The 27,948-nt window shown below is 43.2% G+C and overlaps 1 protein-coding gene across 1 annotated transcript in view; it reads left to right on the top strand.

Moving 5' to 3' along the window:
• Positions 1 to 27,948, top strand: part of WWC2 (WW and C2 domain containing 2) — a 173,343-nt gene that overhangs the window by 142,418 nt on the left and 2,977 nt on the right. The window contains exons 16-22 of the mRNA XM_012784991.3: positions 44 to 208; positions 2,248 to 2,375; positions 4,264 to 4,462; positions 5,770 to 5,934; positions 7,269 to 7,361; positions 10,627 to 10,869; positions 25,414 to 25,541. Coding sequence (XP_012640445.3) covers positions 44 to 208; positions 2,248 to 2,375; positions 4,264 to 4,462; positions 5,770 to 5,934; positions 7,269 to 7,361; positions 10,627 to 10,869; positions 25,414 to 25,541 — 1,121 coding nt within the window. The remainder of the gene's footprint in view (positions 1 to 43; positions 209 to 2,247; positions 2,376 to 4,263; positions 4,463 to 5,769; positions 5,935 to 7,268; positions 7,362 to 10,626; positions 10,870 to 25,413; positions 25,542 to 27,948) is intronic.

Genomic DNA, 27,948 nt, shown 5'->3' with positions numbered 1-27,948 from the left:
TCTCTGTTTACTTTTTTCCCTTTGTTTTCTTTCATTTACATAGGCTGGAACTCAGATCAGCCTGGCAGATTTACCATTTTCCAATGAGATTTTCACTCTATGGTATAACTTACTTCCTTCCAAGCAAATGCCTTGCAAAAAGAACGAAGAAGAAAATGAGGACTCTGTATTTCAACCAGACCAGCCACTAGTAGACTCCATAGACTTGGTGAGTCAGATTTGCAGAACAGAGTCATTAGAATGTGATGAAGTCATATGAAACACAGAATGCTGTGAGACCAGTGTGTTCTCCTTCACTTTCATTGTCCTTCCTTCTCCCCTTTCACAGCTTTACCCTTTTCTCCCAGCTTCCTAAAAAAAAAAAGGAAAGATAATTTCCAGGTTTGTTTCAAGTATGATTTATAAAAAAAAATCATTCTTTTCTGTTCACACATCCTTGTAAAAATAAACTGACGTAGGAGACTTCATTGTTTTAAGTGATCACGGAAAACCTTTTGATTTCACATTATGTTTTCATACAGTGCGATCACATTGTTTGATGCCACTGTCACGTTATGTGTTTGGCACTTTCTGAAACCTTGAAATTATTAAGCCTAAACACTGTGTTAGTTTTTCATTTGTAGTATCAATGGCCATAAAGTGTTTTCTATTAAAATGTTTCTTGTAACCAATAGTCATACTTCAATACAGTACTTCCAAAAATTTACAAAGGGGGATTTTGTAAGGCCATTCATCACTAATTTGACATTAGTGGCTGTTGTTACTGACTGTAGTCTAATTGTTGATACTTTTACTATTTGTAAGATTTCCTCTTTTTGGCTGGGTGCAGTGCTCATACCTGTAATCCTAGCACCCTGGGAGGCCAAGGCAGGAGGATCTCTTGAGGTCAGGAGTTCAAGACCAGCCTGAGCAAGAGTGAGACGCTGTCTCTACTAAAAAAACAGAAAGATATTAATTGCCCAACTAAAAATATATAGAAAAAGTTAGCCGGCCATGGTGGCGCATGCCTGTGGTCCCAGCTACTTGGGAGACTGAGGTAGGAGGATCGCTTTAGCCCAGGAGTTTGAGATTGCTGTGAGCTAGGCTGATGCCACGGCACTCTGGCCTGGGCAACAGAGTGAGACACTGTCTCAAAAACAAACAAACAAACAAATAAATAAATAAATAACATAAAAATTAGCCTAGCACAATTGCACTTGCCTATAGTCCCAGCTACTGGGGAGGCTGAAGCAGGAGAGGATCGCTTGAGCCCAGGAGTTTGAGGTTGCTGTGAGCTATGATGATGCCACTGCACTCCAGCCCAGGATGACAGAATAAGACTGTCTAAAAAAAAAAAAGGGATTTCTCTCTTTTTTTTTTAATTTTTGTTGTTTTCACCCTGATTTGCTGATGTGGTTTTCTTTGTGTTTATACTAGTGAAATTCTTCATCATTTCATTTATTTTTGTACATATTAATTATAAAAATTTAAATACCTGTAGTGTACAGATCACCTGTGGGTCTCTCTCTTTTGCCTGTCGTTTCTGTCATTATGTCATGATAGCATGCTAAATGTTATGTATGAGTTGTATCTGGCTGATATCTTCACCCAGAGGCGATTTCCTATTCTTCTGCAAGGCAAATTACAATATGGGAAGATTGCCTGAATCACTTGGGGAATGTGAATTCTAATTTTTCTCTCCCTAGGACCATATGAGACACCTGAATTTTATGCTTTACCATTTTAGCCTCTTAGCAGCTGGGTTTTTGCTTTGTTACTCAGCTTCTCTGTGCACAGAGGCAGCTTAGAAACAGCAAATGCCCTGACAGGAATGTCATGCAGAATGTTGGGCCCACTTTACACTTCATTGTCTCAGGGCACTTGTGGACTGAGCTGTAGTCTTCCCATCCTCCGGACACTGCCTTGGTTCTAGGCAGCCACAGTCCGTTGGCCTGCATGCCTCACTACTAGAATTGGGATGAGAATGGCAGTTAATTCTCCTCATTGTATTTCTCTTCTATCTGGGATCTTGGCTCTCTAGTCCTAATTGCCTTTGTTGCTCTGGATTGCTTTAAAACATCTGAGAGTTTTTATTTGTTTGGTTTTTTTTTTAATTGTATTCAGCATTCATATTTGTTCTCAGCAGGAGAGTTGAGTCCGTTACAAGCTTCTTCTTCACAGCTGGAAATATAAGTCCCCATCTGATGAGTTTTTAAATCATTTCTCCAAGTATATGATGTTAATTGCCGTATGTTTTACATTCTCTAGGATGCAGTGTCAGCCCTGCTTGCAAGAACATCGGCTGAGTTGTTGGCTGTGGAACAAGAATTAGCACAAGAAGAAGAGGAGGAGGAACCAGGGCAAGAAGAAGAGCAAAGGGGTCCAGATGGAGATTGGTAAAGCAGTTACTTCCTTTTGCTTTGGGCACTCAAAGAGCATGTGTTTAGTTTCTAATAAGAAGCTTCCAGTGAAAACTTCGTAGGTTTGTATTTTACCGTGGAATCATGGAAGGCAATGTGGCTTCAAGCAGTGTCGCCAGGGAAAGTCTCTCTTTGGTCATCAGAGAGTTGAAGGATGTAACAGCAAGATTGCGGGCAAAGTTAACACATTGGCCAGATTCTGTGTTCTCATTTTCAATTGATAAACACTGTTTTCTGAGCTTTTAAAAGTAATTCTAAGCTATCAATTTTGGAAGATAAGGTAGCTTATTGTAGAGTCATAGATAAATTGAAGAGTGACTCTCTTTTAAAAAAAAAAACTATTCAGAAGTGCCATTTAGTCTCAGGTAAGACAAACAGAGCCTTTAGCAAACAGCTTCTGAGTAGTCATTTCTCGGTTACTACTTTCACCTTCTTTTTCTGTTTTCTTCTCTATGTCTGTACCTTACCCTTTAAAAGGGGAGGAAGGGTGTAGGGGAGGTTATCATAGATTTTGTCCAGACTCATGTATATATAAAGAGCTGTCTTTCCTGGTTCGTACTGTTTTCTCTAAAAACAAATGTTAGTGAACACTTAATTTTTAAAGTATATACATAAAATCATTTAGATTAATTTTTTATATGTAATTGCTTAAACTATTATGTTTAGCTGAACTACTGTTAACATATACATGTATATACATAAATAGCATGTATTTGTGTGTATGTATATATATACAGAAAACTATTTAGAAACTCATAGTGACAAAGTATATTGTAAATAACACAGTCATGGGTGTTTAGAAGGAAGAGGTACTACAGTGGTGTAAAAGAGGCAGATATACTTTGTGCTTTTCAAAAGCTCTTCATAGTAAATAAAAATCAGCACTGCAAAACAAATATGACAATAATTATAGGGTTCATCATAGTATCTTTAAATACTAAGCTTTCCTCATATATATAAAATACAATTTGTTTCACACATATTTCAAAAAAATACACTTGGTGTGTAAATGAAGGAATTTATAATTCATAGTAGTCATTGCTGATTCCTCTTATATTCATTTCATGACTAGACATTTCTTACCTAGCTGGTGCAGATTTGTCAGTTTGTTACCAATCTCCATCAAAGCTAGACATTTAGTATATTTAGTAATAAGTGGAATAAATGTTTCTATTCTGAGAACATGAAACTCAACAAAGCATGAGGCATTTTAAACTATCCTAGTACTCTTGTATAATGTATTCTGTATAAGCTGTATTTATATTCTGAAGCACCACTTGTAATGTCTGTCACCCAAGCTCATGCCATGACTTTTGTTAATGATGAGATCACGTGGCATTAAGAGTCCTCTGTTGGTTAGTAGTAAAACTCCCTTAACACAGGTTACTCCCTGCTGGACCGTGAGCACAGTCAATAGTAGGTATTTTAACTCTTTATGTCTTTATTGGCTCTTGGCTGAGAGCAACTCCACTCTGTTATAAGATTAATTTTATAATAAATTAACAACTAATACCAAGTTATTTTATAGTGGGTGTCAATATTTTTAAATGCTGAGATTAAACTTTTATATATGATTTTCAGAATGTTTCTATTTTAACATCTGGAAATTAGTTTACATTTCATGAGTTTAACTTTTTGGTACCACGTTATGGTGATTTTGCTGCAGGTTGCTAGAGAGTAAAGGGAGAACTTTATTTTTTATGGGACATTTAGTTAAAAGTACAAGAAATGGCTTGGATGATTCTGTGTGACTCTGTTGTTTATTTCCCAGCCAGTGGGTTGACATGCCGGGTTGCGCTGTTCATAACCATGCCCGCTTGACCAAAAGTGTGTTTTGCTTCTGTTTTATGTCGTTTCACCGTAGGTTAACAATGCTAAGAGAGGCCTCTGATGAAATCGTGGCTGAAAAAGAGGCTGAAGGCAAATTGCCAGAGGGCAGTAGCTGTACAGAAGACTTAAGTTCGTGCGCCAGTGTGCCTGAGATGAACGAAGACAGGAGCAGGAAAGAAAACGACTGTGCCAAAGACCTCAGGAGTCAGCCGCCCGCTGGAACACCAACCTTGGTGAGTATCCATCTGTGCCATCCTAAAACAGACGTCCCGTAGGCACGTGTACACCAGGGAGATGCTTGTTTGTCTCTTCAGGTCCGTCCACGTTAGGATTTTGTGCCAAAAGCTGGCCATGAAAGGCGTTTGTGGGAGGAGGCTCTAAGATGCATTGTAAATGCTTTAACATTTTTAAATGGACCCAGAATATTAAATCTCCACTTATATTTGATGTAGGAATAGAAATAGTACCAGCTACCTTAAATCTCTTTAAATAGTCTGGGAATATTTTTTAAACATTATTTTCTGAATTTTTTGTTTAACAGCAGGATGACTACCTAATTCATATATGTTGTAAGTTTATTTCCATTTGGAACGTGGAGTAAACATTCTAAGTTCATTTTGGTTAGCTGGTGTTCTGATTGAAGTCTCCTCTGTGGCTGGTGACTGGGTTTAGGCACAGGTGCTAACCAAGTTATTAAACAGGTAGTTTTGCTGGTTGAGTGAGAGATGTGTTGAGATTGCCATCCCCAAATAGGGAAGATGATTTATTTGCAAGCCTTGAGGATGCTAGCACACTTGGGATGTTGGTAACGGAGTTTAGAAAACTCTGTTTATTCCTAAGAAAATAATATTATACCCTGACTGACTGAGGACTTCTTTTACAAAGGTGCAAATTTTCATCAAGAGCCAGGTTTGGAATCAGTTGATACCTATAAGATAAAAAATAGACATCTGCCTATGCCTACCAAGTTTATATTTTGAGAACTTTCTATTTTTACTTGAATTTTGTTTTTTGTTGCATTTCCAAAGATCCAGTAAAAATCCAAACTCAGCTTCATAACAGTTGTTACATTCATATGTGTATAATTGCATATTACATTTAAATCTACAACTTTGTGATACATTTTCATTTTCTTATATTTAATTATTTATTATTGTTTATTCTGAAAAAAGTTTAATCAGCATGCTGAATAAAGTTTAACGATGATATATTCCCAAATGGGATTCTTTATAGATCCTCTCTGAAACTAAACCTTCATTTCTGTTTAACCTGTTGGAGGTGGTTCCTCTGTTTATGGGCAGCCCCGTTGGATGGGTATCATCCATCCTACCCATGTGGTCACTTCCCGAGAACTCAGTAGAAAACCTTTCCCCCCAGTTGCCTGTTAGAAGTGCTGTGTTCTGCGATGCGAAGCCTTTCTCTCAGGAGTGGCCCTATTGTTAGATGAGTCTCTGCTGTGACATTAGATATTTCTTTCTTAGAAGAGCATAAACGTATACACATCTGTTCACTCCTGAGGAATCAATAACTTCTCTTGTAGGTTGACAAAGAGACAAATACTGACGAAGCAGTTAACGACAGCATGGCGGTTCGCCCCAAAGACCGCAGCAGCCTAAGCTCCCGACAGCACCCCTTTGTGAGGAGCAGCGTGATCGTGCGCTCACAGACCTTCTCCCCGGGAGAGCGGAACCAGTACATCTGCAGGGTAAGGTGGCAGCGCTCGCACCGGGCGGCCTGCGGCTTCTCCCCTCGGCCAGCGAGCGGCCCGCTAGGACAAGAGCCGGTGCCTTGGGAATCTTCACACGCTGACCACAAAGGCCGATGGCTGCATATGCTATAAAATATGCATGCATTATGTTCCTGTGGCCCTTCTTAGTTGTTTCCCCCTAAATTTAATATCTCATTGGTTCTAATGTGACTTACTTGGCAAGTAAGTGAAGTTAAAGGATCTGGCTGCTAAGTACACATATTTGGACTTCAATCTGTATTTAGAAATACAAAGTGACTTTTGAGATGTATGTATATTTCTGCTCTGTATCATACATGCTCCAAACCACGTTAGTCTGTCTGGACCAGAAATTTCATGAGGCGAACATGATAACCCATACACTGTGGAAACCACTAAACTAGAAATTGTGGGTTGGGTTTTAGAGCAGAAATCATCTCTCAATAATGCTTCTAGGCACTGAACCAGATTCATAGTTCTGCGAAGGAAATTGTGGGATTTGCATCAATTTCCCAAATTCTAATTCTAAAAGTGTTTATGATTTATTTTATAAAATAGAGTTAATATTATAAAATGGGTTTAGAAATACTTTTAAAATTCTAAATTTATTCATTCAGTTCAACAAATATTTTTAATAAGCACTCGCTGTTAAGCACTTTCGTATGTACTTGGACTTCATCTAGAGATGAGAGGCCCAGAGCCTGCCCTTGCAGAGCTTACGTTGCTGTGAGTTAGCCAGACGGTGAGCAGTAGATACGATAACCAGGCTGTGAGGTATCTGGATAGGGGTCGAAACAGTATGGAAACAGCTGAGCAGGTTAAGAGGCTTGGGAGTGATAGGGAGGGTGCGGGCAGCCTTCGCGGATGAGGTGGCTTTTCAGCAAGGCCTGAACCAAGCGAGAGTATGAGCATGGCTGTCTGGACACAGCCCTTCCCCCTAGCACAGACTACGGCTTAACCCTGACCTTTAGCTCTGTGCTGTGTGCAAAGCTTTCTTTACAGAACAGATATCACATATTAAGTAAAAATGCAAAGGATAATTTTATTTCAAAAAATGTGGAAATATCTTAGCATATGACTTTTTATTAACTGCTACCAAAAGGCAGTTGTTTAAATTATTTAAGAAAATGAAGTTATTTAAGGAAAGCATAGAAGGGAGGGGAAAACCTTGTTTGGGAGGGTTTTCTTTAAAGAAATAAACTTGTATTATCACTACCTGCTTCATTCGGTAAACTTCTCAGTTCCAAACTTCTACTCGCACTTATGTTCTTATGCAGTGATTTTTTTTTTTTTTTTTTTATGTTTGTTGCCAGTTAAATCGGAGTGACAGTGACAGTTCGACCCTGGCTAAAAAGTCACTGTTTGTGAGAAACTCCACTGAGCGGCGCAGTTTGAGAGTCAAAAGGGTATGTATTCCCTCAGCCACATGCCGCGGTCCTGGGCCAGCGCGGAATTGCGGGCTGTGAAGCGTCTCCCAGAACTGTTAGTGTCGGTGCTGTGTGCTCTCGGGCTGCTGAGGGAAGCCACTGGGTCACAGAGATGCAGATGTCACGGCAGCTATGCGGGCAGAGAGAGGATGAGAGCGTTCGTTCGTCACTGGCCTGGAACCTGTGATGGTTGAGGCTGGACATTTAGTTTGCAGCGTCTGCAGCAGGGGCCTGCGCAGCCCACAGGTGCGTCAGACGGGGTGGGGCACATTTCTGACAACGGCTCATGTGGCCCCACACCACGAATGGCTCCTGAGCGATCGCGGGAAGTGTGTAAAGCCTGGTACCTTCCCTGAAGGAGCACACATTCTCGTAAAGAGCACACAGCTTTTCTAACTTGCTTAAGCAGGTATTTTTAGAAGGTCAGAATTAACGTGGCCTCTTCCTAGAGGTCATAGGTCTCTGGATGAGCTTTAAGGGCAAGTCTGAGAGAATATTTAAATAAATTAGAAGGTTGGACTGTTCAAGTCATTGCAAATTGGCTGTTTACTTACCAACAGCTGAAATACTAGAAAGGAATAAAGGAAAGTTATTTGTTCACTGTGATCATTTTGGCTTAAGATGTGTGGTTTGGTAAGGACAGAGCCTTGCACCTGCAGAGCCCTGTCAGTGGTGAGGTCGCCACCCTCGGGTGTCCACAGCCTAGAGGAGGGACTCGAGTGCAGGGCTGTTAAAACTGAGCCAGGTAGGAGAGGGAATGAGCTCATCTCGGAGAGTCCAAACGGCTCCGTGGGGAGGTCTGTGCATTGATGCATAAAACTGCAAAAGAAAACGGTAGCGTGTCGCGGGGCGGGGGTGATAGATACCAGGTGCCGTGGGTAGGTGGCAGGGACTGACACGGGTGCAAGAAAACACACAAGCTGTGCATGGTTCGGCCGGAGCTTCGGCGCTGTGGACAAGAAGGTCAGGCACAAAGACTGGGAAGGCAGGTCGGAAGCACGGCCATCTCCAGGGCTGCTCTGGTCTCGTGCCGCCAAGTGCAGAGCGCTAGGTGCGTGGTTAGGCAAGATTTGGCTCCCCTGGGTTAACTCCCCAGTTACTTGAAAGAAATAAAAGCATATTCCTTTTTGTCTAAAGGCAGATGTTCTGGCATTTATTTAGCATTTAGTATTTTCAGGAATTTCTGAGGTGTAGATTTTCAAGGTTTCCAAGCACCTAAATTTCCATCATCTTGAATGGAAATTTTTCTCAACTGCTTCCTAAGTCTCCTGCCTTCTTAAGCAGCACGTACTTTCAGAGGACACTTGCCCTCTTCCGAGAAACTTTAACCGGAAGTATTTATAAATTGAGTGGAGGTGAAAAACAGTTGAGGTACTAATAAACTCGGTTATCAGAGCTACTGGAACCAGACAAAGCTTAGTCCTGAAGCATGTCTAGGAGATGGCTTTAAATGATTTTTAAAGTAGACACGTGGTTTGACAGGGATGAGTGGGGAATGGTGTTCTGATTTAGGAATTACAGCATGAAAAAGATGTAGGGATGTTAGAGAACAAAAGCATCTGCCCAGATCAGTGAGAGGATTGCCTACGGAAAAGCACAGTGGCAGGCACGTGAGTGAGGGGACGGGGTGCCCGTTGGCAGTGACGTGCTGGGCCCTCCTCATACCGGCTCGTAAGAGCCAGCTCTGCGCGTCTCTTCCCACTTTGGTGACATCACAGTGATAGCCTGAAAAAGATTATGGTGGGAGTATTTACACCATTGAAATTGGCAAACCCTACAAATCAGTGCTTCTCTTTTTCCCCTGGAGAGCCAGTTGTTAACCACTCACCAGCAGACCACTGCACAGAGAGTCCTGCATAACAACCAGGACAGATTTCTGATTCTGAGAAGTGAGTGGTGCAGTCAAAGGGAATGTGTGTCTAGACGATTCTTGCTGTGTAATGCATTTGTAGAGAGGGCAGCAGTTGAGTAAAGGGAACCTAATAATAAGAACATTACAGAAGCCTAGCACCCAAACCTCCAGTGAGCACGCAGTAGGTGCTGGAATAAGAGGAGACAATAGAGCGATTCCAACTTGAGCTAGAGCTCTGAAATCAGAAGAGGGACAGATGAGCCCTCTCCCTTCCATCTGTCACGAGCACTACCATTTACCCAGGTCTTCAAACCAGAGTACTTGTCAAGTTTGAGTCTCTCCTCTCTTGTGTCAAATAGTGAAAGTTCTTATTAGTAACCTCTTAGCTTACGTTCCCACTGCCAACAGTCTAGGCAAAAAAGACCTCCTTGTTCCCTTCTGCTAATGCAGTCGTACCCAGCCTAATTTAAATTCTCTTCCACAAGTGAGCTTGCCCCAGCCCAGAGTGATCTGCTAAACTTCCTGTACACTTTATGTGTTAATTCAGTTTGCTGTTGCTTACGGCTCATGCCATTCTGCAGTCAGAGTCCTCAAGGCTGGAGATTGTGTTTTCTCTTCCCAATGTTTTGCCTACAACCCCAGCTATTCAACACTATTCATACATGTTCAATAATTATTGCTTGATAATGGATAAGATTGGCCCTGGGAAGAGCAGTAATGATTGAGTGCTGAGAGCAGATAGCACACAGTGGGAAATCGAGGAAGGAGCTGGAATTTAAGGGTATCGATTGGGGCAGGGGGTCAGAACCTCAGCCCCAGTGACCAGCTGCCTTCCAGCCAACACTCACAGAAATGGTTGCAAAGATGGTAAGTTGTGGGCATAGAGTTTTATGCCCTGAAACGGAGGAAATGGAAATGTCTTGTAATGCATTTATTTTTCACATAGGGCAAGCTTCACACAGTTAATTGGTCAGGCTAAGATAGGCTATAGTGTGGCAACAACTTAAAAAATCTTGGCTTTAACACAATAAAGGTTTATTTCTTGCTTGGCCACTTGTTCCTTGCAGGTTGGCTGGGTGCCAGGCTCCCTGTTGCTCTCACTCAGGACCTAAGCTGCTATAGCGTCCCTCTGTGGGTCTTTGCTGCCCCTCTAGCAGGGGACAGAAATGTGCACCTCTCACATTGGCTCTGACAGCCTGCTGCCTGGAGGTGGATGTACACCTCCACCCTCCCACTCACCTTTCCTGCTCCAGAGCAAGTCACCTGGCCACTTATGCCCTCACCTTCAGGCAGCAAGGAAGTACAATCCCATCCTGTGCCAGGAAGGAGGGAGAGAATAAGCACTACTCACGTTAAAATGGTGGTTTTGTCGTTTTGTTTCTAACTGTCCAGACTGTTTGCCAGCCAGTCCTTAGAAGAGCAGCACAAGAATGCCCAGTGCGTACATCTCTAGACTTAGAACTGGATCTCCAGGCATCTCTGACCAGGCAGAGTCGCCTCAATGATGAGCTGCAGGCCCTGAGGGGCTTGCGGCAGAAGCTGGAGGAACTGAAAGCTCAGGGAGAGACTGACCTTCCGCCAGGTGTGCTGGAGGACGAGAGGTTCCAGAAGCTCCTGAAGCAAGCTGAGAAGCAGGTACAGATCTCAGGCCTCCATTATCTGTGAGGGGCTAACAGAGTGCGTCCCTTTTAAAGCCTCTGTGTAGAAGGCTCCCAGCTTACTCCTCTGCTTACGAGTGTCTAGATCCTTTTCCTAGAACTTGGAACACATCTTTTCCCCACTATTACAGGCCTTTTTTTAAAATAACAAGGATATTGCTAAAATAGTGCTACTGCCCCACTTCCTCAGCCCCACAGCTGCACCTGATGCCACTGGCCATCTGGGAAGAAGGGGGGTAGGCGTGGCTGCAGGGAACGGGCATGGTGGGAGTGGGAGTGGCCAGGGGAAGTGGGCTGTGGTCGGTCGTAATTTTTCCGTGGCATTTTTCTCTGTCTTAACATAAGCCCTGGCAAATAGATACAGTGTAACTTTTAGCTAAACAATACATTTTGTTTGGATTTTTTATGGGTAGCTTTTTAATATTCATTTACCACATCAATTGTGAATACATTGCTAATTTTCATGCTCCTAAATTTTCACTTTCATTCTTACCTTCAAGAGAGATTACAGTTCACTTGGCATTCTCCATGGCCTTTCACTCTACAAACAGCTGTACAAAGAAAATAAGATAAAATCACTGATTTAAAAATAGAGTGCTTTTGGGGCCGGGCGTGGTGGCTCACGCCTGTAATCCTAGCTCTCTGGGAGGCCGAGGCGGGCAGATTGTTTGAGTTCAGGAGTTCGAAACCAGCCTGAGCAAGAGCGAGACCCCATCTCTACCATAAATAGAAAGAAATTAATTGGCCAACTAATATATATAGAAAAAATTAGCCGGGCATGGTGGCGCATGCCTGTGGTCCCAGCTACACAGGAGGCTGAGGCAGCAGCATTGCTTGAGCCCAGGAGTTTGAGGTTGCTGTGAGCCAGGCTGACGCCACAGCACTCACTCTAGCCTGGGCAACAAAGTGAGACTCTGTCTCAAAAAAAAAAAAATAGGGTGCTTTTTAAATGAACTGCCACCTAAAAGTTACTAAAATTTTCAAGAATCTGCATATATATGAAATCAATTTATTCTCTCAAGATGAGAATTTATATTTTGGTATAGGAGTATGTGTTCACGTCTATATGTAGTAACAAATATAGCTGAAATATTACAAATGCTAAAACATTATTTTCTTTCAACCCCTTTGGGTAAGAATCTGAAATAGATTAGATACTTCCTGAAAATAATAGAAAATCTTGTCTACAATATAAATTGTTCTTTCCAGCCCAGAGTTATTGTTGATCATGTTATGTGGTTCTTTAGGCAAAGTTTGAATTATTTAGCTGACCAGCACTGCTAATCCCAGATGGAACTCAGAAGCTTAATGAATTTCAAGAATCAAACTGACACCAATGATTTTTAAATAAAGTTTAAATATAATAACATGTTACACGACTGTGTTACATCCCACCTGATAGAAAGATACCATCACACACGATAGAACCTCAGTAAATGTTTGTTCAGAGTGGAGTTGAATTGTGGGCCTTCCGTTAGACCCTACAGTGAATACAAGGACAGTTAGACACAGTCGTGTCTTGGTAAAGGAGATGAGCCAGACACACCTGGTCCCCAAGAGATTGCTTCCTGAGGAGATCAGGAGATCAGGAGGTGGCACTTAAACTGTTTTGAAAGCAGATAGTAGAGCTTCAGCCCTCAGGGGTGAGAGACCCAGCAGGGACAGGACCCTACATTAGTGACAGTCCAGATGGGCCCCGCACAGTGACAAGCCTACAGGACAGGGGCCCACAGCAGCTCTTCCTATAACATGGAAGATCAAGTTATAAGCTGAAACGGCTACTCTTATGTTTATAACCTCAACGACAATAGCTATCATTTTTACTCTCTTGTGTCTTTTAACTCAGCAGTAACAATGACTTCAAACTCTTGGTTGACTTTGACCAACCTTAATACCATGGAGAAGCACCACAGTCTCTTACTGTTACGGGTCAAAGACTTTCAAAGCTGAATTGCAGTTTGCAACTATATCAACAGAACTTTTCATCTTTGGGTTTTTTTTTTTGTTGTTGGTTTATTTCTAGTTTGTCATGATATGCAATTCTAGATATCAGTAATTTTAAAAAGTATGGGGCTTAATTTTTCTAGTTAATATCATAATGCTAAGATTCATCCATCAGTTGCTTGTTACTGCAGTTGATTCTCACTGCTGTCTAGTCTCCATTGTGTAGAGAGAAGCTCAATTAAAAAAAGTTCTTTGGAAACTAAAAAAAATATAGACAGAGCTCTGACAAAATCAATGAAGACAAGATACAAATAAAGAGCATTATAAAAGTAATGAGGGACGGAACTACAGATAAGAGATTTAAAGATAATTGAATACTATCAAAAATATATGCTCACAAGACAGATATCTAGGAAACTATAGCATATTAGAACTGATGTTTGGAAAGAAAAAAAGATAGAAAATTCTATAAATCTTAGAAAAATAGAAGTAGTGATCAGAAATCTATCCACAAAGAAACCATAAGGTTTAGATGTTTTGTAGGGAAGTTTCACCAAACTTTCAAAGAATAGATTATCTGAATTTTATACAAACCCTTCCAGACACTAGAGTTAGAACACTACACAATTCATCTTATGTTATCAACATCCCTAATACCAAAACTAGACAAAGACATTATCAAAAAGGAAAATTACAGGCCAGTTTCATTTATGAATGTAAGTGTAAGAATCCTGACTGAAATATTAGTAAATAGAATCCAACACTGGATTAAAAAGATATGATACATTTTGACCATGTTGAAATGTGTAAGGATGTTTTTAATCTTAGAAAAATCTATTAATATAATTAATCACTTTAACAGATTAAGGAGAAAAAACATTTGATCAACTCAGTAGATGTAAGAAAATATCAATAAAAGTCAATACTCATTCACGTTTAAAACTCTCTGTAAGTTAGAAAGAGACAGGAACTTCCCAACTTGATGAAGAGTAACCTATAGCAAATGTGATCCTAAATAGACAACATTGGAATCATTTCCTTTGAAATCAGACACAAAACATTCAGTATTCTTCTGTTCAGCATTGCATTAGGAGTTCTAATCAGTACTCTAAGGCAAATACCAAGTAGAAGCAGAAAGATTAAAAAGGAGTAAATAAAGTTGTCATTATTTACAAATGACATGATTGCATACATTAAAAAATCTGTAAGTTATCAATAATAGAGTTTAGCAAGATGGGTAAATAGAAGAATGATAATAAAAGTCTGTTGCATTTCTATACAACCAGAAACAACTAGGAAATTTAAGATAATATTCACAAGAATATCAAAAAAATCTCAAATTTCAAGGAAGAAATTTAACAAAAATATATGCAGTACAGGGTAGGGACAATTATAAAACCTCATTGGAAGAAACATAAGAATACAAAGAATACAGATTCATGGAGAAATGTACCACATTCACATAGAGCAGGGGTCAGCGAGCTTTTCTTCTAAAGGGGCATATATTAAATATTTTAGGCTCTGTGGGCCACGTAGTGTCAGCCACTACTATTAATATTTGGCTCTGCCATTGTATCACAAAAGCAACAGACAAGATGTAAATAAATGGCTGTGGCTGTGTTCTGAGGAAACTTTATTTACAAAAACAGATGGCAGGTCATAGTTTGCCAAGCCCTGATGTAGAGAAAGAATTATTATTGGGAAGATGGTTAATTCTTCCTAAAATGTACCCTAGAGGCAATGTAATTCCAAGCACAACACCCACATGGTTCTTCATGGATATTAATAGAGTTAATGGAAAAATAAAGGCCAAAGAATAACTGAAGTACTTCTGGAGAAGAAAAACAAGGAGGGAGACTTGCCTTACAAGAAATCAGGATTTATTAAATTGCTAAAGTAGTTAGACAAGTATGGAGGAATCAAGAGATCGGTCATGACGTGACATAGGAAACTCAGAAACGGAGACCTGTATGCACAGACATTGCTGTGTGCTGGGGGCAGTGTGTCAGCGGTGAGTAAAGCAGGGACAGTGGCATCAGGGAGGCTGGGAAAGAGAGTATCCACATGGAGGAAGATGACAGTGGACCAGTGCCTTACAGACCAAAATCAACTCCAGATAGGGTAAGGACTTTGGTGTCAAAAAATAAAGTTGAAAACTCATAGTAAAAAACATGGGATGTAGCTTTCCACATTTTGATTTTTGTGGCTCTCGTGCCTATTCTGTGTCCTACTTAATTGGAGATAAGGTAGGTTGAGGCAAGGTTGCTGAGAGCCTTGAGTGCCTGAGCAGCGGGGAGCCATGAAGGTTTCTAAAGAGGTGCTCTCTGGAAGGGCAGCGTGGCAGTGGTGTGTGTGACCTCGGCTAGAATGGGAGGCTCCTCCCAGGTCCCCAGGGCCTGCATTTCCCCGTGGAATCAAGTGAGGGGGCATTGGCAGATCCAAGCAGTATGTCTGACACTGTTTGCAAAACAAGATGACAGCATTCTTTTAAAAATGTTATAAATATGCTGGTTTTCTAAGCTTTTTTTTTTTAATTGTCTTTCATTGTAGGATTTTGCTAAGATTTTTGCTATTGTTGACAAGTGATTGAAAATTTGGGTGCTAATAGGGTGATTCTTGTTTTCCTTCTACACTAAAGAAATCTTCAGATTTGCTCTTAGTACAGGTAGATGGAAAGTGGAAGCAGTGTAGAACCCAACAACCCAAGGAAATCTTCGTGGCTGACTTAGACATGTTACTCAGAGCCTCTGAAAACCTGCAGTCAAGTAAGAAGTTGATGTTTGACTCACACACATTCATTTTAATGATTTATCCTTTAATGAGCTAGATAGTAATGTGTGTTTGTTTTCAGCTGCAGAAAGTTCGGTGTTCCCTGTTTAGAAAAGAAAACCCTCTTAATGTAAATCCTCCCTCTCAAACTCCTGTGGTGTCTTCAGCCTGGAGTGTGAACTTCCCAGGGGAGTGATGAGGCCACCTGTACCTTCCAGTACCCGTTCCACCCAACCTTGACAAGAATCTCCTCCGCCTCATTAAAGCCGCTGATCCTGTTGACCACCGTGATTTTATCCCGTTTTGAGTTTTGTTGCCCTCTGCCCTCCACTAGAATACAGGACTTCACCTCAACTGACTGGTGAATAGATGATCCAGCCTATAAAGACTGCTGAGAAACTGCCTGGTGGGCACTTTCGGTGGCCCCAGGATAACTGGCCTCATGAGGGCCGGGGCTTTGCCCTCAGGCACCCTTGGTCCAGGCTATGCCTTGGTGGCTCGGGACCTCGTTCCAGGAGTACCAGGGTTTGGGGGTGCAATCAGATCAGGCAGCGTTTCTTAGGGGTGCTGGCTGCCATGTGTAAGACACAGTTTTGCCCTTAACCCTCAACTCTTTTGGCAGACTGTTCTGAAACAGGAGTTTTATGCTGTTCTGTTACCAGCATCTTCCATGATGTCGTCATGACCTGGGAAATAATGGCAGTGACAGGGGAAGTGGCCAGTTCACTTTCCCAGGTGCTGAGATCTCGTACCCCCCTTGTTTGCCTGTGTTTTTTGTACCTGTCGTACTGACCTATCACCCTGTTCTCAGTGACAGAAATATCCACAGGAATTATTTCACAAGCATACCGTCCAGACATAATGTGAAGTTAAACTAAATTCCCTTGTAAACAACCTCTTTGAAAACTGTCATCTCTGTCATTCAGTGCCACTATGTGTGTGATGGGGGTATTTTTCACTTTTGTCTCCTGTTCCTACTGCAAGTTGCCATCTAGAAATGGGTGCTGGCTGCCATGCCCTACTGGTGCCATCATTTCCTGGGTCATCCCCAGAACCAATTTCTCCATAAAGGTGCTGCCGTAGCTAGGTGGGGTTTTTGATTCTTCAAAATCTCAAAACAACACATCACACTTCTGTACAAAGCCAAGTGTAGCTGGGCTTACCAGTAGAGTTCACTCTTAATGCCACATTGGATACATTTTACCCACAAAACAGGCCTCCCATCACCCATGTGGCAGTGCTCACTTAGGTAGCATAAAAACTGGTCACTTGAGCTCAGAACTGCTCAGGAATACTCTAAAGATCATGGGCCTTTCCAATTTGAATCAAGAATGCAAACACTTGAGAAGGCCAAGATCTCGTTTGTGTTGCCAACGCAAAATATAAACAGGTCTTATTCCAGCTTTGGAAAATTTCTTAAAAACAGTGATACTTTAGAATTCTCTTGGTAAAATATTGCTTTATTTTTGTATTAATTTAGAGTTGTTTAGTCACTAAATGATACCTGTTGAATGCTTCTGGCCTCATAGTAAGCTTTTAGTAATGATTATAATCATCCTTACATTAAGTTGCATTGGGGACTTAGAAATCTAGTTATATCTTAATAGGATTTTTGGTCTGTATTATCTGATAAACCAATACTTAGTTGGTTTCAGAATTAGTTTGCACACCAAGACGATGAGAGAGAAGAGCTCAGGGAACTTTCTCTCGTGATTGTGTCAGAGGCTGAAATAAATTCTATTGTTGAACTACTTTGCTAACAAGGCCCAGCCCGGGGAGCAGAGAGAGGCGAGGAAGGAGGTGGGTGCCACCTTGCTGCCTGCTTGCTCCCATGGGTCCAGCCCCCAGACGCCAAGCAAACCACCTCTCACAGCGTCTGCCAGAGAGGAGAAGGAAGGATGGTTCTGCCCTTGAGCATGTGTGGGTGCCAGACAATCTCAGGGCACACTTTGGCTCCAACAGGAAAGCGAATGGCAGGGGCCAGAGAAGGGGCATAAGGGGAGACTCTGGTCGCACCTTCATGAAGTCCACCAGGCCCCACAGAGAGCCGATGACCTCAGGGCAGCGGGAAAGGTCGAGAGCATTTGAGCTAATGTGTTAGAAGTGTTTGATTTAGAGAGAGAATATACGTTTCCCAGTTCTCATCAAAGAAATTCCAGCTTAATGAAACATGAAGATATGTCTAAATGATTAAGAGCTAGTAAAATCTTAGGTAGTAGTCTTAATGATTCGCATTCAGCTTTCTCCATACCCTTGCTGCTGTTTTTCTAGATCGTTGCTGTGAACCTTATGTGGGATGCTGTTAACAGTTCAGTATAAAACTCCTTTGTCAGAGGAGTTGAGGCTTATATCTAGAATGCTCTGTTTTTATACACAATACAGGGCCACGACTCTCTAGCTAGTGTAATGCTACCCGGTGAGAGAGTCATTGGTATACACCGGAGGTCCCTGTTTAGGGTCTAAATGAAAAGAAACTATACCAGCAAGGCCCGAGACCGTGTGTGCCCCTGGGAACGCGGTCAGACCCCCTTGGTTGCTGTTGCCGGCTTTGCTTTCTCGATGCCCTTCCCCATTCCTTTCCTTCACAGCTCCTTCCTTTTCCTCATCAGACAAAAAAGTCAATAAAAACAAATCAGCCTTATAAAAGTATGCATACCTGTGGCTTATGTGTTTTCCATGCCCTAATAGGATTTCATGTACGTATCTATAAATTAAGAGGATTGAATTTAGATGGCCAGCAAGATCCTTTCTAGTTGCAAAATTCTGTGATTTGAGATCAGATCGAATATGCTGTCAATATAATTGAGAATTTAGAGATTTTCTTGGAAGTTGAAGTCTACACTGCCTAATAAAAAGCAGACCTTTAGGTTACATGCAGTATTTTGATAATTCTCAAGTCTAACGTGAAATGTGATTCCTGGAAACTTTTCCCTATCAGGATATCCACAGTGCAGTCACATGCAGGTTATATAGAGCAGATTTTGGATCACACTATGGGAAACTGTTGTATTAGTCCATTCTGTGCTGCTGTAACAGAATGCCACAGACTAGTTATTCATAAAGGACAGAAATTTATTTCTTACAGTTCATGCCTCCCTTGTCAGGGAGAGCTGTCAGGTCTCAGGGTCACGCTCTATAATCTCCTCCTTTGTGGCTGAAAGTCTGTTTTGTAGCTGGGAATAAAAAATGGAATCTTATTTATCATCCTCATGTATTGTACAGCCCGCGCAGGAAGAGAGCAGGAAGCTGAGGACTGTAAATGAAGACCGGGTTGTGGTCTCTGTTCTATTAGGCTCCTTAGCCAGACTGTGAGTAAAACACTAGAACTTTCTGGCAGGTCAGTGCCCATCATGCGAACTAGGGATTAATCACATCCTGCTGGAGTCTGGGGCAGAAGAAGAAGCCTCCTGTCCTCAAGAACCCGGCATCTAATCATCACCTGTCGGGTGACGAGGAAGAGGCAGCCAGAGAGGACTAGGATTCTTTCAAAGGAACCTTGTGTTGTTTACAAAGCAGAGATTTCTTTTCCCACTTCCAACTGTTTCCCTGTCAAAATGCCAAAGTTCTGTAGTGCTAGACTTTTTTTAAAGCTTAAAATAATACAGATGTTAGCACTTGTAAAAGTTATTGTAGAATCTACCAAAAAATTATGTCAAAGATATTAGTACACCTCATTCAACAAAATAAACCTTAATAATTATGATGAAGTATTCAGCATTGAGATTTAACTGCCTGCAAAGCGATTACTATTGATTATTAACAGCTGATAGAAATTCTGTGACATTCTATGTTTTGTCACATACATTTTTGGAGAAAGATAAAGATACATAAACACAGAGACAAATATAGTCTTCAGTGTAGTATGTTCTTACTCAGCAGGGAAGGGAATATCTTCACGTGTTCCATGGTCATTTTTATTTTGCACAAAACAAAGCCAGATTTCCAAGTCATTTTGTAGTCACCACAGACATGCGGTAGGTGAAGGTGTCAGCAGCCGCCGGGCGGCGTGGAGGGCGTGCGGTACAGTCCTCCCCCACAGAGAGAGTGGCTGACCTGGCAGGACACGAGACTGAGAACAGGATTCTGGGAGCCTGACGCATTTCAGATCTGATAAAATACATTTCTAGGTAAGAAAAGTGAGTTAGATTTTCTTACCTGCATATAATCCAGCACATATGTTCCTTCTCTGGCTCTTCCTAATCGACCTGCTATTCACATCAGTCGGCGGTTTTAAGATGATTTTTTTCTTATGGTAATATACCAAGAATTTGAATAGCAGCGATATAGTATGATTATTAATTTAGAATTTTGATACAACACAGTGTGGTAGAAGGCATTTCTCTGTGTATACTAGGTCAGTAGATCCTTACCTAGGACCTAATCAAAAATCATCCATTTACTATTGCTAGGACTTCACAGGGTAACCAAAGTACTACATTTGTCCCCTTTGAACTTGCATTACATAAATTCAGAAGCTCCAAGTGACAACTAAATTATCTTGTCAGTTACAAAATAATCATGAGAGAACTTGTTACTTAAGTATAGGTTGCTAGGGCTGGGTGTGCTGGCTCAAGCCTGTAATCCCAGCACTTTGGGAGGCTCAGAAGGGAGGATTGCTTGAGGCCAGGAGTTGGAGATTAGCTCGGACAACATAGCGAGACTTTGTCTTTACAAAAAATAGGAAAAATTAGCCAGGTGTGGTGGCGCATACCTGTAGCTCCAGCTACTCGGGAGGCTGAGGCAGGAGGATCACTTGAGCCCAGGAGTTTGAGGTTGCAGTGAGTTGTGATCATGCCATGGCACTCTAGCCTGGGCAACAGAGCCAGAGCCTCTCTAAAAATAGATAGATGGATGATCATAGGCTGCTTTTTAATAGACAAAACCTTTCAAAAGAAGGAGGGGAGGGCAAATGGTAATAAACATCTGGAAAAGGTATCTTGTGGTGAAAAAGACTCAGAAGTGATTACAGCATATTATTAGCAAAGTACTAGGGTTGCCCCCACTGTAGGATATTTAGCTTTCTATAAAGTGGTGTGAATATAATGGTTTCCTTACATATACTTGATGAATAAACAATTTTTATAAAATTTCATCTTCCCCAAAAGTGCTACAGCATTTTTATTTTCAAATTTGAAATGAGTTTGGTATGTTTTGCTTTGAGAACATTTTAAAATTTTTTAAAAAATATTTAACACATCCTTATTGTATCAAATAATGCAGAACTATAAAAAGCAAAAACTAGAAGCCCTCCGCGGGGTCCTACTCCCCAGAAGTAACCACTGTAGACAGTTTGGTATAGGCCCTTTCAGCTGTTTTTTATGTTTTGTGTCTGTGTGGAGTATGTGTGTGTGTGTGTGTGTGTGTGTGTTATTTGGAAGAGTTACACAAAAATAGGGTTATACAGATAATATTGTTCTGAAATTTGCTTTTTTCCCAACTTAATTTTAGTAATATATGAGGAACATCTTTCCATATTAGTAAACGTTGCTGTAATTCATTATTTTTAAGGTCTTCAACTGTATATATCATAATTATTTAATTATTCTAATGACAATTGCCCAAATTTTCAGTTAAAAATAATGTGGACATCCACATTTCTACACATATTTTTGTAGCGTTCTGGTCACAGTAGTGTTACTGAAGCTCAGATTCTTAGGAGGAGAGTGGTGGTATCAGTCTGCCTGTGAACCACAGTCTAAGATCTTGTCTTTGTCATGTCTTTTAAGCCTGAAGACCTTACTGACTTCTGGCCCCGAAGGTGTCTGGCGGGTACATATGGGAAGATGAGATCCTTAATTCCTTTTCTGCCAGCCCAGTCTTATCTCCTTCCGAAGTTTATAACTGCTTAAGTTATAGCGGAAGCAGTTAACTTTTCAACTATGAAAGGATCCCAGTTACAGGATTGTCCATCAACTTAGATTGCAGGCTTGTAGGCTACTGCCTTTAGCTAAGCTGTTTTTTCCTTCCACCTCTTTGTGCTGGCTGCCTAGCTCTGACCTGAGTTATCCTCCCCTACCCCCAGACTTTGCGCTAGCCGCAGACAGCAGCAGACAGGCGCCAATATCTAAGTTTTCCCAAGCATTTCCTTTACATCTCCACCTGCCACCGCCATGACCAGCGGCCTCCACCGCAGTGCCGCGTTTTATGTTCTGTTATCGTAGCACACCACTGAGGAGGCCACAGGGCGAGAGGCTGACGTGTGCTGGAGGCGTCCTCCCAGGTGACCTAAGTCTCCCCAGCCTCTGACTCAAATGTGTAGTGTCCCCTGCCCCAGTTCACGTCACCCCTGCCCGATGAGGGCCAGAAGTGTGACTTAGAACACGACCTCTGAGGAGTGGAGCAATCTTTATTTTATAGCTTTCTAGAGAGATTTTTTGATGCTCAGTAATCATTAGAAAAAAAAACAAAAACGGGTGGTTTTAAACTTTGAGAGTTACCGAAGCACATTAATCTTAAAAGGATTGTCATCCGAAAACTTGGGTTTCCCACAGACCTGCACATTCATTGACTCAACACACAGTTGCCGCCTTGCCTTGCGGAGGCCCTGGGGACCCTGAGGAGGGCACGCCATTGGGGGGCGGGGGGGATGGAGGCTGGAAGGGGAGTGGGCAGGGCGAAGGGGTCCTTTAAAAGAAGCTGCAGTTCCTGTGCCGTCCACAGGTCTTGCTGTGAACATGGCTGGTTCTCGGAAACACACCAGAAAGCAGGAGAGACATATTTGAATAGCTTGAATAATGTTTGAGTAGTGGCATTGCAGCCGAGCACTCAGCAGCCGAGCTTCCCACCGTCGCTGGGGAGTTGGGAGAAGCGGACAGGAAGGTTTCCCTGTGTCCGCCCCAGAAATGCTGCTTAGAGTTCCGCTCTTCAGGCAGCTTTCAAAAAAATGTCAGAAAGCCAACTCACATATTTGTAAGGTTCCGCTGTCTCCCAAGGCACCGATAAACTAAATTAAATTAGGCTTTTATTTCTTGTCAGATGAGGCTAACTACGGCTTTTAAGTATGTGTTGGTAAGGCTGCTTTCAGGTGACACCACTACCCCCACATGAAGTATGTTATGTAAGTCTCCAGCCATTTGTTTTAACATATAAGACTAAATTAGTTGAAAATTCATGGATGTTTACAGCAGCTTTATTCATAATTGCCAAAACTTGGAAGCAGTCAAAATGTCCTTCAGTAGGCGAATGGTTAAATAAGCTGATATATCCAGACAGTGGAATATTCCCCAGCACTGAAGAGAAATGAGCCATCAAGCCATGAAAAGACTTGGAGGAAACTTAAGTGCATATTACTAAGAGGTGAAAGAAGCCAATTTCAAAAGGCTATGTACCGTGTGATTCCAACTGTATGGCATTCTAGAAAAAGCAGAACTGTGGAGCCAGAGAAAAGATGAGTGGCTGCCAGGGGTTGGCGGGGAGAGAGGGAGGGATGAGGGAACACAGAGGGCTTTTAGGCAGTGGAACTCCTCTGCGTGACACTGCAGTGGTGGGTGCGTGGCTGCAGGTTTGCCCGAGCCCACAGAGTGGCCAGCGCCGGAGCGGAGCCGGATGTAAATGCAGACTTGGGGTGATGGGGACGCAGCAGTGTGGGTTCATCCTTCGTACCCACTGTACCACTCTGGGGGGTGGACAGTGGGGGAGGCTCTGCGAGTGTGGGGGCCGGGTATGTATATGGGAACTCTCTATTTTCCACTCAGTTTTGCTGAGAACCTACACTTTAAAAAATAAAGTCTATTTTTTTAAAATGCCATGAGGAAGATTTGTTAACCTGAGAAAATATTTATAATGTTAATTTCTAATAATTACTAAAACAATGTCTAATCTTTTTTTTTTTTTTTGAGACAGAGTCTCACTCTGTTGCCCAGGCTAGAGTGCCGTGGCGTCAGCCTAGCTCAGAGCAACCTCCAACTCCTGGGCTCAAGTGATCCTCCTGCCTCAGCCTCGAGAGTAGCTGGGACTATAGGCATGCACCACCATGCCTGGCTAATTTTTTCTATTTTTAGTTGTTTGGCTAATGTCTTTCTATATATAGTAGAGACGGGGGTCTCACTATTGCTCAGGCTGGCCTCGAACTCCTGACCTCGAGTGATCCTCCCGCCTTGGCCTCCCAAAATGCTAGGATTACAGGCGTGAGCCACTGCGCCCAGCCTAATCTTTTCTGTTGTTTTTCTCTGCCACTGGACTTCGTCTGCTTTGTTCACAACTATATCCCTACTTGTTAGCCCAGTGCCTGGCATATAATAAAAACAGCAACAGGAGTAACTTAGCACTGAAATAGTATATTTAACTTAGCACTGAAATAGTATATTTAGTGATGTGTTGCGACTGCCCTAAGTGCTTTGCATGTATTAATTCATTTAGACTTCACAACAACCCTTTGAAGTAAGTACTTACTCCAAGTTTACAAGTAAAGAAAGTTAAGGCACAGGAGGCCGAGCAGCTTCCCTAAATGTGCAGGGCTGGGAAGTGGTAGAAATGGAATTTAAACTCAGACCATGGCTCCAGAGTTTTTGCTCTACACCACTAACTTATATCACCTTTCCTTAGAAGGTAACCAAAAAATATTTATTGATTGGGTGAATGAATGAATGTGAGTGAATGAATGAAATGAAAATCAACTTTTATTCTGTAGTATGATTAGTTTATTTTTATTTTTAAAATGTACTCAGGCAAAATATCCAAATATCCATCCATAGTAACAAAGGTGATATATTATGGTAAAGTCACACATTGGAATATGATATAGCAGTGAGGAAAATGAGCTACAGCTACGTGTAATAGTGTGTATTATTCTCATAAGCATAATGTCGAGCCAAAGAGGCCAGACCCTAAGGGTACAGACTACTATTCCATTTATACAAGGACAAGATGGGCAAAAGTAGCCTGTGCTGTTAGAATGCCAGGAACCCTCTGGGGCAGTGACCAGATGGGTGCTAAGGGGCTCCTAGAACCTGGGAGTGTTCTCTCCCTTCATCTGGTGCTGGTTACAGGGGTGTGTTCAATTTCTAAAAGTTTTATGTGTGCAGTTTTTGATAGGTAAATTCCATGTAATTTAATAAATAGCCTTTTAAATGGCTAAGACAGAAAAAAGGGTCAAAAAGAGGAATAACAGGATAAAAGTAGATCTGCCAAAGTGTTAACAGTAGATATTTTTGGGGAACAGTGCTACAAGTAGTCTTCAGTTTCTTTGGTGAAGGTCCTTAGGTTTTCCAGATGTGGTAGGATTATCACATATTGCCTATATGATAAGATTTCTAAAATACGATTAAAATGAACTCGCCCCAGAGTCAGTGCCTGCTCCCACTCAGCGTGAGGCGGCGAGTGGGTGCCGTCCCCATGGGTGAAAACACCACCCCCCCTTCGGCTGCCTGGCTCGCCCTCCCGACCTCAGTCCCTGCCCTTGCAAGCCGTCTGGGAAGTCTTCGGGGAATTTTTTTTTTTTTTGAGACAGAGTCTTACTTTGTTGCCCAGGCTAGAGTGAGTGCCATGGCGTCAGCCTCGCTCACAGCAACCTCAAACTCATCCTCCTGCCTCAGCCCCCCTAGTAGCTGGGACTACAGGCATGTGCCACCATGCCCGGCTAATTTTTTCTATATATTTTTGTTGTTGGCCAATTAATTTCTTTCTATTTTTAGTAGAGACGGGGGTCTCACTCTTGCTCAGGCTGGTTTTGAACTCCTGACCTTGAGCAATCCGCCCGCCTCGGCCTCCCAGAGTGCTAGGATTACAGGCGTGAGCCACCGCGCCTGCAGCCTTCGGGATTTCTAAGCAGTGCGGTGTGGGTTTCCTATGCGCTCATTTCCTCTGCCAGGCCGAACAGTCGAAAGAAGAGCAGAAGCAAGGTCTGAGCGCGGAGAAGCTGATGCGGCAAGCCTCCAAGGATGTGTGTCGGCTTCGGGAGCAGAGCCGCAAGGTGCCTCGGCAGGTGCAGTCCTTCAGGTATGGCGCCCCGCCCCAGGACAGCTTTCAGGTTGTCCTCGTGTGGTCTCGTCACGCAGGGATTCACCTCGAGGCAGTGAAAGTTAATGTTAGGATACGAGACAAAAATCCTGTGTTCTCCAGCTTGAATATGTCATTTTCCGTTTGCTCCTTCCTGAGGGGGCCGCGATCTTGGCTGGCCGCGGTAAAGCCTGGCTCCCCAAGAGCCCAGGCGGCCTCCAGCCCTTGGTAGCAGGTAGCGTGTCTCATCGAGGAAGGATGCCACGTGGTACAAAATAGCACAGAGAAGCCGTGTGTCTTGGTTTCGTTCACTCATTTTGCAGACATCCGTCAGGTGCCCCCTACGCCTGGCACCGCGCTAGGCCCCAGGACACGCCGACCAAGAACACGCGCTTTCTGCCCTGCTGTAGGGGTCCACTCTGCAGGCGGGAAGCGGGTGTCCGGATGGTGGCGGTGCCACGTGCAGAGAGCTTTCTGGAGCTACGAGTAGGCACCCCGGGGAGCGTGCAGGGACAGCCGCCGGCGCTGCAGGCGCTGGCAGGAGAAGATAGGAAGAGAGGCGACATTTGACCCCATCATGGAAGGATGCCTGCGAGTTCTTCAGGCCCTAGGGACAGCAGTTTTGAGCAGGGTACCGAGGCAGGAGGACACACTGACAGGCACAGTGCCTTGGTGGTCAGTGCCAGGTTACACACGCATGGTGAGCTGCCAGCGAGAGCTCGTCCGGGAGAGCCGGGCTCAGATCGTACCTGAGGCTTCGGCTGCTGTGCGGGTGGTTGTCACCTGTGGTTTCAGATGAGGGAGCCAGCAGGGGTCTCCCAGCTGAAAGCAGATGATGGGATGGATTGTGCTTGGGGCAGCTAGCAGAGACGTTGTGGAGAGCTGGCCGGGAAGACACTGGTAAGGGTGGCCAGTTGGGGAGCCGGTGCCCTGGGGCTGGAGGGCGGAGTCGCTGTGAGACACAGCACAAACGGGGACTTGGAGAGTTCCCCAGTCGGCTGGTCAGGAGGCCACGGCGACCACAGGGACAGTTTGAGTCCAGGCAGAAGTTGTTCAGAGAAGGGTTTGGTTTATTGGTGATTTGTTTCTGGTTTGGGAAGTTCAGAGGAGTCTTCTAGAAGCTCTTGTACATAGGTGACAGGAGCCCCAGAAGGGTGTGTGTCGGGGAGTGGGAGCCACAGGGCCACCCGGTGGGCTCATGCCCGGCGTATTTTTATTTTTATGGGACATTTTATAGTAAAGAATTTGGTTTTTCCTGCCTTTATCCTGCTAAAGAATTGCTTTTGTAACTTTTAGGGAGTTCTGGCTCTTGGGTTTTTCGAACTGCAGGGCGAGGGCCATCCTGCCATGGTCCCATTGCAAGTGGCGTGGAGAATCGTGCAACTTGCCGTCGTTGCTAAAACTCAAACCAAAGAATTCATAGACACACTGGGCTTCCCTTAAGATACCCATGATGTCCCCGGCCAGTGGTGACTGAGCGGGATGGAGCGGGCTGCCTGGAGGCCGGCAGCGCACGGGGCGTGTGAACGGAGCTGGGCAGGTCACAGTCATGTTACTGGCCACCCGGGTGGAGACAGGTCGCACAGCGGGCCCCAGGCACTTTCCCTGACACACAGGGGTGGCACTGCCCCAGCCGCTTGCCTCACCTGGAATCAGGAGCCTTGTGTTCTTCCCTGGCCTTCTGATTTTTCGAGAGAAGTTAGAAATCAAGAATTTTATGTGAAGCATCTCAGATGTAGGCACAGGCAACGGATTCAGGAATTTTTAAACACCCCAGTTTTCCCCTGTGCCCGAAGGCATCCATCCACGGACATCATGGCCATGCTCTTGCCTCGTTAAATTCGTATTCTCTCTTATGCAGTGGAACAAATTTAAAGGACGCTATACCACAAAAATAGCTCTCATTGCAATGTGCACAGTTTTTTCACTCTTTCTTTCCTTCTCTTTTCCTTGGTCTTCAGAACATCCCTCCTCAGTCTAGTTTCTCACCCTGTGCCTCCTCCTCTGTGTACATCTTCACTTCACAAGGGCGGCCAGTGCTGTATTGCTCTTCCCAGCTACCGGCGCCCTCAGTAGACATGTGCTGACGGGATTCTCTGTGTGGTGTGAAATTGGATTCTATTGTAGAAAGACAGACATGCTGCTTTCTTGTCATTGGTGACTACACAGCCCTAAAATCTTATTGTTTTCACCACTCTCCTAACCCCACATCCATTTTGCTTTGTCTTTCTCAGCTTTTTCCTGTCCGGTGGTTTCCGCATGTCCCTGCTTCGGGATGCAGGACAGTTTTTACCTGTCCGGCAGCCGAGTTCCTCCTCCTCCTCCCTGCATCTGGGACACGCTGTCACTCATCAGGCCGTCCCTGCCTTAGCGTGGTATTGATTTTAAAGAATTTCCCCGGCACTGG

The sequence above is a fragment of the Microcebus murinus genome, chromosome 15 (assembly GCF_040939455.1).
Source record: "Microcebus murinus isolate Inina chromosome 15, M.murinus_Inina_mat1.0, whole genome shotgun sequence".
In the NCBI taxonomy this organism is placed as follows: Eukaryota; Metazoa; Chordata; class Mammalia; order Primates; family Cheirogaleidae; genus Microcebus; species Microcebus murinus.
Note: the sequence above shows the minus strand (reverse complement) of the source record. Positions and strands in the feature narration are given on the sequence as shown.